This window comes from Argiope bruennichi, chromosome 2, assembly GCF_947563725.1.
Source record: "Argiope bruennichi chromosome 2, qqArgBrue1.1, whole genome shotgun sequence".
NCBI classification, from domain to species: Eukaryota; Metazoa; Arthropoda; class Arachnida; order Araneae; family Araneidae; genus Argiope; species Argiope bruennichi.
Window position 1 is genome coordinate 99628791 of NC_079152.1, and position 18588 is coordinate 99647378.

General features: G+C 25.6%; 1 protein-coding gene across 1 annotated transcript in view; it reads right to left on the reverse strand.

Moving 5' to 3' along the window:
- Positions 1-5222: 5222 nt before the first annotated feature.
- The window catches only part of LOC129961837 (tachykinin-like peptides receptor 86C), a 112759-nt gene continuing 99393 nt past the window's right edge, over positions 5223-18588 (reverse strand). The window contains exons 3-5 of the mRNA XM_056075418.1: positions 14045-14195; positions 8639-8835; positions 5223-5567 (exon numbers count right to left, since the gene is read on the reverse strand). Of these exons, the coding sequence (XP_055931393.1) occupies positions 5339-5567; positions 8639-8835; positions 14045-14195 (577 nt within the window). The 3' untranslated portion in view covers positions 5223-5338. The remainder of the gene's footprint in view (positions 5568-8638; positions 8836-14044; positions 14196-18588) is intronic.

An 18588-nucleotide genomic window follows, 5' to 3' on the forward strand; every position in this document is an offset into this window, starting at 1 on the left:
GGTATTTTAATGCCTGGAAATTATAATTTTCGAATGAATTTGCAATGGATATAAAAATAACAATTATTTAAGCAAATTCATATTTAGATATCTTAGTAAGAAATTTTCTGAAAATAAAAACTTTCATCCATAGCGGAAAAATAATGATAAACTGATATCTGATAAAAAAAATAATGGCGACAAAAAAATTTAGGTAGATATATGAAATAGTTTTAAAAATAATTTTTAATTTTTTGTAAGCAAAAAAAATAAAAATCCAACGAATAAAAAAAGGAGTTATTTCCTTCAGAACAATCATCTTTGTTATTTTATTTTCCCATCAATTTTTCTTTATGTAAATATATAATGAGAAGAATTAAAAAACAAAACAAAAAAAAACCTGAAGAAGATTGAATACTATTAAAATCCAATTGTATTAATTATAAATTTGAAAGTTTTCATTTTGAAACTTTATATGAAAGACTATTGAAGATAGAGCTACAAAACGTAAGTCAAATATAATCTGGAGGGCATGGGGTCTAGAGAAACCATTTTGACATTTTAACTGGAACAACAATTAATATTAAGAGAAATTTTGTGGCATTTTAGTGATATGCCAATTGTATTATATGACATAAATTATATATATAAAATTTTTATATATATAAAAATATTGTATTATATATATAAAATTTGTATGCAGTTTTATAATCATAAATTGCCTTCTTAATGGTGCAATTAAGTTGCCGTATATTTTTATCTTTAATTTATTTAACTTTCACACATTTTATAAACATATTTTATTAGAAAACCTTTATTTCAAATATAAATCAGATATTTACATTGACCTGAATTAAGTGTACTGTGTTTTATTCCATTTTTCCAATCAAGGTATAAATATCCAGTTTATTTTTTCGTATTGAATAGATTACTTTTTCAGGCACATTTTTTAATAAAATATTTGAAGATTTAAATAATGTTGTAATGACATTTAAATTTTAAGGTATAATTATCAAGTATGTGATCCATCGTAGTTTTCTGAATTCACTATAATTTTATATTTCTTTTTTCAAAATAGTAAAGTTTCAAAATTCAAGCCAAATGTAAAAATTATTCCACTTTCCTGTTAAACAGACGGGAGTATAAAAAATTCCTTTTCACTTTTTTAACTTGAAATTTCTGTTTATTAAGTCGAACGGGAATTTCGCTATTTTCAGTTCTTTGTTATTTTAAGTACAATAAGCAATATATTCGCTACTACTTATAATTTAGCACTCACACCTTCAATGCTAAAATATTTTACATGCTAGCTCTAAATATTTTTATGTTCTATTATTTTTAAGATTTCAGTTTATATTATTGAAAATTGGGAAGTGTAGCACAATGTACAGAAAACTGTCAGCCTTTTAAAATATGACTAAGCAAGACTTCTCCCCAGTTGAAGTTTAAAATTATTTTACTTTACTTGGAAAGATCAAATTGTGTATAAAATATATAAATTAAATGTTCACTTTCAACTTTCCTGGCCAAGTAGATTTTTGTCAAGGGATATTTTTTTATAATATTTATATTTTTTTCAGTGAGTGTCCAAGAACAATCTTAAATAAACGGCAGAACTGTTTTTTCTCAAGACAGAAAAATATAAAATATTTACAATTCAATGCTTAAAATCTAGAATAATATATTCTTATCTTGGATAATTATTTTAAAGAAGAATATGCTAGTATGAAAACAAATTTTTATATATAAATATTTTCTTGAATAATGAATTTCCTCAAAAATATTTCTATAAGTGATTCAATTTATTTTCCGAATACAGATAAAGGAAAGATTAATATTTAAAAACGCTCTACAGATTATAATATTATTTACCTTCGCAGAGAATCCGGACTTTTGAAATATACACGTTTGTATCAAAATTTAATCATGAAAGTAAATTTGTCTTTTGGAAAATGGGAAAATTCCTGTTTGAATTAGATTATAAGTATAAATATATATTTGTTTATTTCGAAAAATTTCAATGATTTAGCTTTTTATACACAGTTTGCAATGAAAGAAGCAAAATATATATATTTTCTGTTACATTCAGTAACGTTTGTAACTGGAAAAACTGACATTTAATGATCTTGTCATATGAATTTGGCGTTTTTTCGCAATCTGTTCTTCTGTTTAAGAAATAAAAAGGAAGATAAATAATTTTATATATTTTTTGATTAATATGTATTATTAGCAATATTGGATGGATTGATTAAAAATAACTTTTGATGACTTAGATATTTGATTTATTCTGCAATAATATTTCGAATAATCAAGAGCCTTTCGAAGATATGTTACAGTTCTATCCAGTAAACAGTTGTGTGCAGCTGTAGCACTTTACATTTCTTAAATATTTCCTAAAGAGTATTTTCATAAAAAAAATCAGTCCTGTATCACTAAAAAGTTGCAAATTGGTGAATGATAAAAAAAAAGGGGAGAATAATATTAATATCCTCAGTTGCAATGTACCTTAGAAATCATGTAAGGTAACTAAAGTTGGATGTTTATTATTATTTTTTTATCTGTGTTTATAGAATTAAGTGTTAAGTTCTCTATTTCTCGAATAGAATTCTCTATTCTTTATCTAATAACTTCCGTTGCATATTCTTTCCAAAATTTATAAAGAAATTTGTGAAAATACTTCCATTATTGTTCGAAAGATTTGGAACAAGTCGATGTATAAAGATGGAAAAAAGTATAATAAAAAGGAAAAGTTCAAAGATAATTTTTTTTCTTCGTTAGAAATGAAGAGTTAAAGTTAAATCCTTAAAATTAAATTAAAATTAACTTTATCTTATTTATTTTTTCAATGGAATTTACTCTTTATTTTCATTAAAGGATTCTTGAAATTGTGATTTAAGGCAAAAATTCTGCATTACTGGAAATTACGTCTTTGCATTAACACGTTTCTAGAATCAATGCTACACTCCTTTCCGTTATGTTACCATTCAGCGTCTCTGTTCTAATTCTTCCTTTGGATTTTGAGGCCTCTGATATATGGAATATTTTATTTGAAGAAACGCTGTGAGTAAATTAAGATTTTTTTGCAGTTTCTTAAGTGTAATTTCGTATGATTTTAGAAAAATCAGGATAAAATGTGTGAAAAAAAAAACTTGCCAGATAAAATAAAATTTACCTACTTAACTTCTAAACAAATTAAACTTTTGTTAAACGATAAAATTAATGAATTCAACATCTTTATTAGTTAGAGTATTTAAAATTATTAATTATCCTTCATGAAATTTCTGTTTCCAAATTGCTTTCATTGCTTAAAATCAACTTCCAGTACAGGCAACTACAATTTATTATTATTTTTCCTTTGACTAAGTTTTGTTTGTATGAGGTTATAAATACGATAAATATATTTAACTAGGTTTCATTGTAAGAAGTTATAAATACGATAAATATATTTAACTAGGTTTCATTGTATGAGGTTATAAATACGATAAATATATTTAACTAGGTTTCATTGTATGAGGTTATAAATACGATAAATATATTTAACTAGGTTTCATTGTATGAGGTTATAAATACGATAAATATATTTAACTAGGTTTCATTGTATGAGGTTATAAATACGATAAATATATTTAACTAGGTTTCATTGTATGAGGTTATAAATACGGTAAATATATTTAACTAGGTTTCATTGTATGAGGTTATAAATACGATAAATATATTTAACTAGGTTTCATTGTATGAGGTTATAAATACGGTAAATATATTTAACTAGGTTCCATTATCTAATAAAGTCTTTTAATTTACACAAAGTTGCCAAGCCCACTAATGCACGGGCATGCATAAACGTTGACCTAGAGTAGGAACACTTTACTTAATACATAATACATAATACTTACTTAATACATAATACTTACATAATACATAATACATAATACTTAATACATAAAACTTAACGAATTAAATAAAAAAAATTAATTTTAGAAAATTGAAAAAATTTTAATGCGCGTACAGCATTGAAATAAATGAAAATAGGGAAAACAACATGCTATGATTAAGCAATATGTGGAGCGCTGAAATTAGATTGAATTTAATTTCGGTAATCAAAATTATATTGCTCATTATAAGAAAAAATGTGACTAAAAATTAATTAAAATTATTTTATTTGATTTTCTTATTTATTTATTTTTTAAGAACTGAAAGAAATTATTATTAAAACAAATTGATTTGAAAGATTAAAGAAGAGATTAGAATCTAGAAACATGAACTAGTGTTAAAGATAAAATAACTTCATCCTTAGATTGGTGTAATAAGAAAATTTATCAACAAAATTAATTATCTTCCTATTGTTATTTTACGCATAAATAGAATCTTTGTTAAACTGTTTTCACATTTATGAAATTTTAAATTTTACATTTCATCGGTGTTAAATAATATTTATTCACCATTAATTTACATCAGAAATTAAAAATTTCATTAAAATGCAGAATAGTAGAATTTAGACTAGAAAAATAATTAATCGTGAAATACTGGAAATTAAAGCCACAACCCTATTTAATTATAAGAATATGTATTAGAATAATTAGAAACCTCTTTCAGAAAACATTTCAAAAGTATTAATGTTCTTCATTGTTTACTATCTACGTCTGAATATTAATAAATTAAAGAATAAATGATCGCATAGATAAAATACTTCATAGTTCAAATTTGTATCACGGATTTGGTATTTAATGAGTAATTTTATGTAATAAAGATGTAAATTTTCTTTTCATCTCTTTTTTTAATCAAAGATTCTCTTTTGCTTTTTTGTTAGAAAAAAAAAACTGTCTCGAAGAAAATTAAATTTTGTGATCATACTTTCACACACATCATATATATAAAAAACATATTTAAAAATATAAGATGAAATCGATTTATATAATTTAGAAAGAATCACAGATAAGAGGCTCACGATTATAAATTCTTATGAAATGAAACATATGCTGTCGGAAACATTATCCATTTCACAGAATTCAAATTAATTAATTACGAAGACAAATAACATTTATTGAATTAAGTTGCTTAGTTATCACAATCAATACACAGAAAGAAACACCATCCAGCATGAAGATAATTATACAAATTCAGTCATAACAGGAAATGCCTGAATTTAATAGTTAATTATTCTCTCAAAGTTAATTGAAATTCTGCACTAACTTCAGTCTTAATTTGCACATTTAAAACTAGATGAAATCATTATAGTGCTTGACAGGAGCGAAGTGTTCGAAAGCTTCAAAACATGTGCTTCGCGAGTGAGGCAACTCATCCAGAATCATTACATTTGTGAATTATGAGAATAGAAATTGGTAGTTTAATTAAAGTGGTTTCAAATTGCAGCTTCAAGGTCATTTGTAGTTCCTTTCGCGTGGCAGTCAGGGTCCCATTCTCTTTGAAATCGAGGATGTGTCAATCTGCACGACCGAGTTCTGTTGGAGGTTATAATGGATGCTTTTGCTGTGAGGGGAATTGATCTTCCAGTTTCTCCAAATCTTATGACTTCAGACGGTTTCATTTTTCTGTGCACACATACCACTTCTTGGAAATATCCACGAAATCTGAAAATGTATGATTATATTAAAGGAAGATCATCTTACATATTTTGAAAGTCGTGACAAAAAAGCTATTTGCTGAGAGCATTTTTTTGCAACACTACATCTAATTTAGACAATAACAAGCACTTGTATATTTGAATTCAGTTTAAAAGAATATAAATTTATAGATCGGTAAAATGGAACATTATGATTGTACAAAACTACAGATTTTATGACGTAGTTTACAATGAATAACTTTGAAAATAATTTTTAACAGCTATGATGTGAAAGCTGGCTTAAATTCAAGAACAAAACATTAGGAAAAGTATTTTTCATTTAATACCTTCTAGTCTTCTCTAGTATTATTCGAAAGTCAATGTATATGAAATCGAAAGTCTTCTATTTTCACATTACAGTGGAATCAATTCGCATGTTACATTCTTCATGTGATTATAAAATCCTCCTTCTAATTCCTAATTTATCGTTTATTTCTCTAAATCTTGACGTGATATCCTTTTATTAACTTTCAAGATAAATATTAATTTCCAAAATTAAGCTTGTGTACTGTATTTGACTTATATCACAAATTAATTTTGCTCATTGCTATCCGGGAATTACAGAATTATATTTGTATTATTTCGCTCGAGATGGATTAAGCTCATTCTTTATTCTTTAGGGTTAATTTATTAAATTTATTACAATCTCATTTCATGATTTCATTGTGTACAATAATTTTAGTCTCACACTGAGAATTTGGAAATGCAAATATTTGCTTTAAAACAATTCTTCACAGTTTGAGATACCAAATAAACTATCGTGAATATAAATACATAAAAATATTATATTTTTATTCGTTTAAAAATATGTTTTTATTAAACAATTGCCAACTGGAATGTCTTATATTAATAGCAATATTTAAATTACATAAGCAATAAACGTGCACCATAAATAATTTCAAACAAAAATGTCTGATATAAATAATTTTTGAACAATAATAATTTCGGAAGCGAGTTAAATCTATTTATTTTACATATTATCATATATTAATATACTTTTACTGGGATAAATATATAAGGAAATAATTTTTTTCAACATCAGAAATTGTATAGAAGATTTTGAAGTAGACCTCAGAATAGAATGCAAAAATTGCATATCAGTATGGTTCACTGTTTTAAATAAGTTCTGATTGACACACACACAGAGACATATTTTCATATTGATCTGCAATAATTTTATATAATAAATTATGGCCGTCTAAAGATGTGGCCGAAATGCCAACCAAATCGCTTTTATTTTTCTGCAACTGATGCGTCTTTCGTTTATACTCTACCCGAAATTTCCTTGCATTAGAAAGGTATATATTGTTATTATTATAATAAAATATAATACTCCAAAAATGCTATCTTTGGCATAATAACAATCCCTTAATAAATTTAATTTAATTATTTAATTATTTCTCAGAGCAATATTTCCATCTCTGCAAAGTTGAGAACAGAAAATTTAATATAGGTAATTTTACACATATGTTTGGAAATATCAGTTTTAGTTAATGATAATTCTTACTATTCCTGGAATTTCGAGAGATTTGGCACAGTTAAATTGCTAAATACAAGTTAAGTCTGTTAATCGAGAATGAAATTAATTTTATAAGGATTTCGAGATAAAATTTAGTTTTAATTGGGTGCATTAATTAATTACGCTTAGATAAATTTCATCAAATTCAAACTCTTAAAACCCGAAAAAGAAAAGGGTAATCAATACAATTCTAAATAATGAAATTCTTTGCATGAAGAAAATAGGACTACCAAGTTTTATGCTTTGCTAAAAGGAATTGAATTCATCAGGTACAGTAGAATTTTGAAAATTTTCAGCTAGGTATAGGAAATAGATATTTCAAGAAATTAGTTTAAAAATGTAAAATTCTGAAAACTTAAAACCTTACTTCCTTTCTCCATTAATGAGTGTAGCAGTTGACAAATTTAATTTAGTACATCGTAATAACAACATTGGATGGATTTAATTTGTCCCATTATAATAGTATCAAAGGAAAATAAAAATGGCACGCAACATTTATTATCAACAAAATAGATTAAATAAAACTATAAAATAAAAACATTACACTGAAATTTTATTTTAAATGATCAGATAGTTTTTGGATTCTTCAATAATTTCGTAAATGCATTTTTAATTTCTTGATTGGAACAGTTCTCTGCGAAGATTTTCTTTTATATTCTCTTTATTTTGAGAAATTGTTTGATGGTGCACGGAACTATTTTTACGACTTTTTCCTTTTTTTCCAAATTTGGTACAGTATAGAATAGCAACTTCAATGGCATGAATTGATAACATTACGGCATTTCTTATGTTTAAAGTAATACTTCTCAGTTTTTCAAGTTTTTCCTTCATGATCTTGAAATTTAAGTCTACAGATTTTTTTTTCAAGAAACATCAACATCAGTATAAAATACCCCTTGATAATTATGTTCATTTTCAAATTTTTGATATGATCATTCTCTTGAACTTATATTGTTTTGCAGCTAACATATTTGCAATTTTCTGCATTTTTTCGTTTAAACACCAAGAACAGGTCAATCACAACTCAATCTTTGTCGCAAACTCTCTTATTTTTCAACTTACTTTTATGACGGGTTGATCGGAATAAAAAATTAATTTCGATCAACGGATAAAATTAGAAAAATAGCTGTAATTCCTAATAATTAGGTTAAGCTAAAAGTTGCAATATGTGTCAAAACAAATGACATATGTCATAAAACGAAGAATTTGATAAAAAGGTTTCGTAATTTTCCGTTGTAACGTAACTTACAGCTGCATTTGCAAAATAATTTACATTTGAATTTTGACATTTTTACTATTATTACGGTAAAGAGTGACGAATATGTTTACAAATTTAACAATTATGGTATACATGTTTTCAAAACTCCAAAATTGTAAAATAAAATTCTCTTCTGAATTATGTGATAGAATCCCAGAAATAAAACAAATTAATTTGACCATGAATAATGTAACTACCTGATGCTAAGAAATCATTCGTTTAAATTATATGCAGGTAAATATCAAAATATTACTTTACTTACCTTGCGTTCATTATGTAGTATACTATAGGATTATAACAAGAGTTTGACATAGCAAGCCAATAAATAGCAAGATATACATGCTGAATGAAATGAGTTTGAAGAATATCTGAATTGTAATAGGTATACAAGAAGTAGATATGGTAAGGTAGCCAACAAATAGCAAATAGCAGCATAATAGCAACAAGCATAATCACAACCTGAAAAATAAATTCATTTTACTTTACATATTGAATTTCAAGTGCATTATGGCAAGAAATGATTTAATTCTAATTTGTTAACAGTTCAAAATAATAAATATTATGCATCTAGTCGTCAAAAATATACACTAAATTAATAAATTATATTCTGGTGAACACATTTAAACTTCTATATTATACTAAATAATTTGGAGAAAAATATTTGGTACAGAAGAAAGAAATCCTATCGTTTATTTTCTTAAAATATGCATATAGTTTTATCAATTTTTAAAATATTTTTTTATCTAATCTTATTATTCATGAGAGAATAATATTTTTGAGTATATAAATTATTTACAAATATTAATATATTTTTTATACTTATAATGAATATATATATACATATAAATAAATAACATTAAATCAATAAAGATATGAATTATGAATGGATAAATTATAATAGAAATAAATTTCAATGTTTTTCTTTGAATTTTTTAAATCTAATATCTATAGATAAAAAATGCAACAAAAAAATTATAATATTACATTAAAGAATAATACATTATGACAATAATTAAATCACATCCGCATGAGTAGGTTTTAAAATATGTTCATTATAAATAATTCCATAAAAATACATTTTCTATAATATTTTGTAAACACTGCATGTATAATTTATTATTTTTAACAAATCACATTTTTTTTTATATAAAAGGGCTTCCAAAAAAAGTCCTAAACTTGACTTTTATTTTTATTTGCTTAAAAGAATAAACAAAACTGTAAACAATGTTTTAGCAGATTTTGTGAAACCAGTAATACATTTCCTATGCTTTTTGATTTTAAATGTCATAATTGCAAAGGAATAAATAAAACTATAAGCAATGTTTCAAAAGATTTTGCTAAAATCGCGTTTCCATAATAATAAATATGGATATAAGAAATTCATATAAATGTTAAAAAAAATGAAGTCATTCAATTTTACTATTATACAATAATATCAATTCAATTAAAAATAATTTTTAAAAGCATTTTTCCATAAAGAATTTCCAAAGTCAGTATATTTAATTACATTGCATAAAATGATTAAATACATTTTATCAATTATTAAAATTGAAATCCATGAGCTGTTAATCACAAATTTCGTAAGTTATATTTCACTTTAACAGCTTGCAAATTTCTTCATTCGCATGAACTAAGACAAATAATATTTCGCGCATTCTTCATCAATTATTTTCTTGGCGTAATTAAAATGTGTCAACTTGCATTGTTTGTTTATTGATACAACAAATCATAGCGTACTGTAATCTGTTTCAAAACGTTATATTACATTAATATACCCACATCAGGTATCTAAAATTGTCTCACGCGATTACACGTTAAATGGAGAAACCGTGTATGATGGTTAAGTTTAATAAACGATGAATTGCATATTAATCAGCATTACATATGCTGGAAGGTTCTCTAATTAGAGAAAGCTGTATATTAAATGAAAGGAATTTAACATACCGACAAGTGTCGAAATTCCAATAGACATAGCAATTAGAATTCATTATATTACATTATGGAAGCTTTTAACATTAATAATGTTTCAATTTTTGGCAGCATTCTTACAGTTTTAAAATATTTATTTCTACAAAGTAATCTGATTCATTTTTTTCTGATTCGATGTACCGGATTGATGTACTGAATTCTCAAGAAGTTTTAATGCATAATAGGAGAAAAATGAATCGTATCCTATTTTGAAAACTTAACCATTATTTAATATGAATGTATCATTCTGAAAGGATATATTTATGAATATATTAAACATTTAAAATACAGCTAGGATTAATAAAGATAATATGGTATTTTAAAAAGTTAAAATTAAAATCGAAATTTGTTTTTGTTTCGATGAATGGAGTAAGAACATTATCTTCCTTTAAAAAATTGAAAGTGGATCATAAAATAACTTCTGATTCTTTTTCATTTGTCATCAACTTTTATTTGAAAACAGCAGGTTCCAGAAACTATTGGTCGTTTTCAATTGATATACTGTAAGTCTCGAAAAAAATGCAGATAAAGTTTAGACAGCAAATAATTCTAGAAAGTCGGACAAATAGTGACTTTTTATGGCTTTGAAATCACTCTGTATATTCTGCTTTTGCTATATAGCTTTCCAAATAAAAGTTAGTAAAAGTGAAAGAGAGTTCAAACTTTTGTATGTTATAAACTCGGGGCAATACAGAAATAGAAAGCCTGCGAGCAATTTCACATTCTCATACTGAAGAATAGTTTACCAGCAGATGGCGGATTTTACAATAATACATTCCATTGACGATATGATTGAAAATATTTTCTACAGTCATAAAAAATTTTCAGTATATTTTATTTGTTGAATTTCTTTTAGATAACCAATATGGTTTTTAGAATGGATTCGAGTTTTCTAATCTGGAAATTTTAGGCTTGAATTTCCTAAAAAAATAGTTACAAAGAATGATAAAATTGAATAAGTCGCATGGCTAACAACTAGGGTAAACTATTAAAATATTCTAAGTTTTTTTTTCATTTATAACATAGTTTTTCATAAAAAAATTGCTTTATAAATTTCCAAATTTAATGTATGGCTTTGCTCTAACTGTGCGTGTTCTGTGTTTCCAATAAAATTTATTTTTATTAACATAATATATTCTTATTTGCATTAGATTTTTATGTTTCATAATTTTACTACAAAATTCCATTATACTAATTTTGTTGCATTATAAAATTTCAATATCTTATAATAAAAAAGAAAAAGTAACTACATTTTAAATTTCCATATATATATATATATATATATATATAGAGAGAGAGAGAGAGACTCAGATGTGAATTATTTTTAAATGCCATCTGCGAAATATTTAAAATGTTTAATCTTATGTTTTCAAAAAGATCGCACAAACTCAAAGAAAGACCTTCCAGTTTTTTAAAAACTTTAACTGTTTTTTTCTCCTTTATGTTTGCAGGTTTAACATATTTCTTATTTTTCATATTTTAAAACATTTTAATGTGCATAGAAAAATAGTTCCATTCCTATGTTTTGATATTTTCGTGGAATTCAAACATATTTGTCTCGTTTAAAAAGAGTCCATAATCAAGAAAAATGATAAAGATTTATTAGGATCTTAATAGCGGACACTAATTTATTCCTTATTCTCCTATCACGACTTTTCAAGTGATATATAATCTTATAGTGATGTTTCAAGTTTGGAAATTATCTACAGATTATAGTATTTGGAGGCTGAATTGCGTTTCAAATGGTCTTATTGAATAGCACATAGCCAATACAGTATTAAATACTTGGACAATATTTTATGATTATAGATGTGGCCCTTAATTATAGGCACAGCTTGAATAATATGTAGTCTTGGTATGTGTAGCTCATACTTAGTCGCTCAGCTTATAGAAATACGGTGCTGCTATTTTGAGAACTACAATACATAATTATTGAACCACAACATAACCACATAACCACAATACATGATTTTTTGAAGATTTTGTATATTTAATTTCAACAATAACCAATTCGAAGTTCTATATTGTTGTAGCATCGAAAGAAATATGCCGAAGATTTTTTGAGAGAGAAGAACTGTATTATATAACTAATGCAAGCTGTGCAAACAAAGCATTGTGTACTGAAACGGCTTGGCTTTATAAATGTTTTACAGAAGTGGATAAAATAAAACAACCAAAAGTGGCATTTTCAATTTTAAAATTTCTTCTATCGGAATTAGATGTGGTATAAGTTTAAGGCATATTTCTTTATTTAGAAAAAAAATCTTTTTACCTCCCACAAATTATTAAATTAATTTCATAAAAAAGAAAGTACTTACATACTCTTTAAAATTAAAATATTTTTTAATGCTATTTAAATTTTCATTTAATTCTATAAGTATTGTAAGGTCTCGAATATCCATTAAACGAAACTACAACGGGTGCCCGAGAGGCATGGATATCACTGAAAATTTGTTCTTCTGCCATTAAGAGTGATTAAGTGAAGTTGAATACTCAAGAAGTATATTTTGTTTAGAGGATGGTTTTAGAGGACATGGAAGTTTTCTGATGATTTTCAGAAGATATCAAATCTTATATTTTCTTTGTAGCCATCAGTTAAAAGGCATCCCCTTTTACATGTCAATCTCTTAAGAACATGGGTTGTCATTGCGGGTTTTAGGAAAAGGAAGGAATTCTGCTTATCTTAAAGGAGAAATCCGAGTTGTTCAGCATTCTGAGGTATATGAACTCGAAATATATTTAGAATTAGAGGGTTAAAATTATTTTATCCGTCTCCGTCATTTTAACCACTGATTTTTGGCTAAAAAATTATTCTCCAATTTGAAATATTAATTTAAAAAGGAATTTGAAAATAATCATTTTTTTAGAATATTTAAATACCATGATTTTATGTCCGAAATAAATGAATGGATAATCAAATTAATTCAATAATTCATTGTATTTATTAACATTTCTAGAATCTGGAAACGCAAAGTTTCTTCCTTTTGGGGGGAATTTGTATTTATGTATAGAAAAATATAAATTGGTAGTTGTAAAAATATAGAAAATCTATTTTCTATAACCAATGAAATAAAATTACCGATTTAATAAGTTTAAACCCAAAAATAAATTTCAAAAAGGGAACAAAATATTGAATTCAGGAAAGCAGCTAATTTATCAGAGAAAGCTAACATTTAAAAAACATCTTCCTAAATAGTTTTTCTTTTCTTTTTTCCTTACTAAAATTTTCTTCAATTATCGATTTTATCCAACAATTTTTTGGAAGTATTTGGATTTATGGAAATTATCTAGCTTTCCCAGACCACCTAGGATTAGTAATAACACGAATAAAAATATTACAAAAAATATGGGTCGAAATTCCTAAACGAAAAATTTTAATAATACAAATAACTTAATTCCGTGAAACCTATTTAAAAAGAAATTAAGCCAATGAGAATCAGTTACTGACATCATTCTATAATGTGTTTGAATTTATATCAAGGATTTACAAAACGCAACTCGATTCTATTGGCAGGAAAAATATATAAATTAAATGCACTTTCTATGTATCAAAGATTTAGCGATTATATGTATTCATTGTACAAATTAATACAAGATTATTCGTTAATTTGTAGTATCTTCGATTATCTTTACCAATTACCATATTAAAAAAAAACATATTTAAGAACAATTAACACTCATCGAAACGAAAAATTCTTACCCTTTGCTTCGATTTTATCACATGATTTTGAGGATCAGTATTTTCTCCAATAACTTTGCTTCCCCAAAGTATGCAGCCAATCCATGTGTAAGTGACTGCCATGCAGCTCATTGGGATGATGTACGTTACGACAAGAAACACAATATTGTACCTGTAATATCGAAAGAAAATAAATACTTAATTATTTTATAATTTGTAAAAACTATTTGTTAAGGTACTTAAAATAAATATTTTAAAAATAATGAAAGAAAATAAATAATTAGTTTATAATTTGTAAAGGTATTGCAGAATAAATATTGTGAAAATATTGAAAGAAAATATGTAATATATATTTATGAAAATATTGGAAGAAAATAAATATTTAATTATTTTATAATTTGAAAAAAACTAGGTTCCTTTCATTAAAGACAAACATCTTAATAACATGCATTTTAACAAATCAATGAATATCAAAAAAGCGTTAAATTTGTTTCAAATAGAAACACAATGAAAATGGTCTAGACTAAAATATTTCTATTTCCAGAAAGAAATTTCATATGAATCAAAAATAACGTGACTGTTTAAATTAACTATTCACTTTAAATGATAAATTATCCATGTACATTTTTAATATGGGATTGTCATCGCAGTATGTAAAAGGATGCATTTTCAGCAATATCAATGGTTTCATGACTATAATATATGCCGGATAACTTATAATAATGAAACAAAGGGACTGAGGTGTTCTCGCCAGTCAAAATTAGATGTCCATTTAAGTAACATTGCCTTTAAAAATAATAGCGTCCTTATAATGCATGTATACGCACGCCTTATACGCACGCGTCAAAATTCTGTGATATCATATGAGTCTACTTTTATAAATTAGAAGATGTCAATGAATCAAAGTTTTTAAGATCTGATTGCATTACACTAAAACGGAGTACAAAATTCGCCTACAGTATTTCGTAGAAAAGTGAGAAATCTGTTGAATTTCATTAGTCATATTTATTGTTAATACTTTTCTGCCATTTACAATTCTTTTCTAACTGTTCCCCTCTCAAAAATATTCTTAACTATCCGATATCGAAGTTAAGCAGCTAATTCATGAGAGAGTATCTGTATTAGTTACTAATACTCTATCAGATACAGGAATATTGTATCAAAGCTTTGAAATATGATTGCATTTAACTTGATATGCATGATTGTAATTTTTAATCAGATGTTTTCCCTTTTCTTAAAATTATTTTATCCTATGATGGAAATGATATAGATATGCTCTGAATCATTATTTTTATTTGTAAGTTTTTATATTTAAATATTTATTTCTAGAAATACTTTAATGCATTCTCTTTTTTAATAAAAAAAATTTCCATCATGGTGCAAATGAAGAGAAACAATTCAAGTATTTATTTATTTATTTATGTTTCTTCGCCATATTTTCAACTTCGTTGAAGATTAAGTAGGGTTATTTTAATAAATATTTTTGAAATATTTTTATCACGTTTTAAAATCTTATCATGTTATAATTTTTTTTGGGGGGGGGGGATGAGGGCTTTCGAAAATAAGTTCAATATCTTTGATTTTATCCTATTTCCACTTTCAAGTTAAAGATTTTGATAGTCATGAATTAGGATGAAATGTCTATCATTTATGAAAGATACGAAATTGTTCACGCACCTGAAGAATTTTATATAAAGCTCCAATGAATAAACTAGAGGAAATAGACTCTCCATATCTTCCTTGGATACTCTCTAATAGAGTTATTTTCCTTCTCCTCTCGCATGAAATTGTGAACACTGAGTTAGGCCGCAAATACCTTACATGACAGTGGCTAGCAATATTTACGAAATATTGACTTTTAACTTGAATTACCACTTTTATCGAATCTCTCTTGTAATTTTCAACGATATTTTTGACAATTTATTCCTAGCAATCATCAATAATTATCAGAAAATCTGATTTCTGATTTAAGCGCATTGTTCCCAACCAATATTGAATCAATTGATATTAAAATCAAAATGTGACACAAAACTACAGTTGTAGTCATAAAATCACATATCATCTTTCAGATAATTCACTCATGGTGTTTTTGAGCTAAAGTGATTACATTCTTATGTAAGTACAGATGGACAGAAATTCAACCCCAAAGTGAATGGAATTCGAAATTTGACAGGTATCAACGTTTAAGATTGTGCACCAAATATATTTTATTTAACTGCCTTCGCTTGTAGTTATCGTGTTCGCTTATTTTCGAACAGACGTAAAGACGAACTTCCTCAGAATACATTTCGAGCAAAATGTGATAGAAATAAAAAAAAAAAAAGGTGCAAAACTCTTATTCCAAATTTCGTCAGTCTTTCTCAATGCGTTTTCAAATTATATTTATCACAGACGGATAGACAAACATAATGCCAAAAATGAGATTTTCAAACTCAGAAAGATCGAAATTGAAGAGATTCGTCAATTCGTTTACTTTGGGGCCGTTTGTAAAATGCTAAAAGTAGAGTCAACTTGAAACCGTATTACACAACATCAAATCATTTAACCCTTTAAAGGGTCATTTTTTTCTAGTTATATTATGTTAAAATATTTTTAGGCTTGAAATTATAAAAAGAAAAGGGATTCATTTAGCTTATTAGATAAAAATTAATTTGATAGATTAATTAATTTGGTTAATTCATAATTAAATACCAAATCAAGACACATCATTTTGTGTAAAATAAATAACTAAAACATCTAAGTTTCTGTCTTTCTAAAAAAAATTTGTCAGAACGTATGCCAAACTACATAAGTTCATACAAAGATTGATAAATTAAGTGGGAAGCATACTTCACACGGCCCTAGAAAGGGTTAATAAAGAAAAAAAGATATGGATAAACCATTTCAAAATCTTTACTTGATGCAAAAAATATAACTTTACCGAAAGCTTGCAAAATAAAAAGCACATTCAAAGAGAAAATGTCTAAGAAAAGATATAGCAATTTAAAAGCATAAGAAATATTACCACATTTATTTAATTCACGAGCAATTACATAATTTGAGGATAATTTTCTTAATATTTTTTTTATATTTTTCTTATAATAAATTCATTACCGTTTAATCATTAAACTTAACTTATAACAAAGTAGTAAATAATGTTGAACATAACAGCAGTTTAGCACCAAAGAAATCATTATTTGAGAGATGATGTCTGAACGTTCACTTTTAGAAAAAATGCTGAGTTGCTCAAATTGAGGTTCAACAACTAGGAGATTTATCCAAATAGCGTAATAATTCAATAACGTGTACAAAACTATAAGTTTGTCATATATGAAATAAGAATAATATGCTATTTTGTTGAGAAATAGAGATATTATGTAAGGACTTTGCAAAAACTGAATGAAAAGACTTTCATCTTGCAAAAGAAATACTAAATATCCATTACAACAGAAATAAAAAAAATGATAAGAATGTTTTTTTAAAAAAAATATTTTGTTTTAATTTTCATGAAGAGATGACTTCTACGGAAATTAAAAACTTGTCAATTTCTAGACAACTATATTATGACATGTTGAGAAATTTTATGATTCGAAAATTTCAATATTACCATATTTACGCAATATATTGCATCTCACTTCCAATCTCAAATTGTTCAACAGGTGTTGCGACAAACTTTCGCAGACGACAGTGTAAACAGCCATAATTTCGCAACAGCTTGATTTCTTACCTCGCCTTGCTTCATTTTATTTTTCTATTTTAATTTGACTGGGCTTCTTATAAAACTAGTGTTTACTTGAAATACATGTGTCGCTTTTTCTGTTTATTTTATTTTTACAATTCTGGTATTTTTACGCATAATAAATGAAAACATTTATGAAAACAATTGTCTATTCACCGACAAAATTTATTTAAAATTATCAAAACTGTTAAATATATTCAAAAGTATTACTTTAGAATATATGCATATATTGGTGCTCACATCAAAAGCTACGCTAGGTAATTATATAATTTTAAAGAATAGTTTAAATTTAAAATATTGTGAATTTTCTTCGAAGTATTTTAAATATTTTGCTAAGCTCCAGATTTTTATTAATAAAACTTTTTGCTTAAAAATTATTTGAACTAATTATCAGATTTCAATTTTCTTATGACATTAAGTGAAGTTTAATAAATATCGAACAGAAGAGAAAAATTAATTTAAAAAAAAACATAATAACACAAAGGCTTCTCAGAATTTTTAATAACTATATAAAGTACGTGCTTCATTCAAATTCTAAATTTTTAGAAAATCCGTCATTGTTTCATTCTTTATAGATTCATTTGGATTGCTTTATTTCGTTTTTTTTCTTTGAAAATTATCGCATAGACATTGCTTTAATAATATATCACATTATTGATTATCAAAAATACGCAACGATGAAATATTTAACAATACGTTAATGCGCGAATGAAGTCAAAATGTTTTTATACTAATGCATAATATTCACTGTATTAAGAAATTTATTGTTTATTATTAATTCATACAAAAAGAGAAATCAATGAATGAAATTTATTCATTCATTTAAATACATAGTTTTTCCTTTACT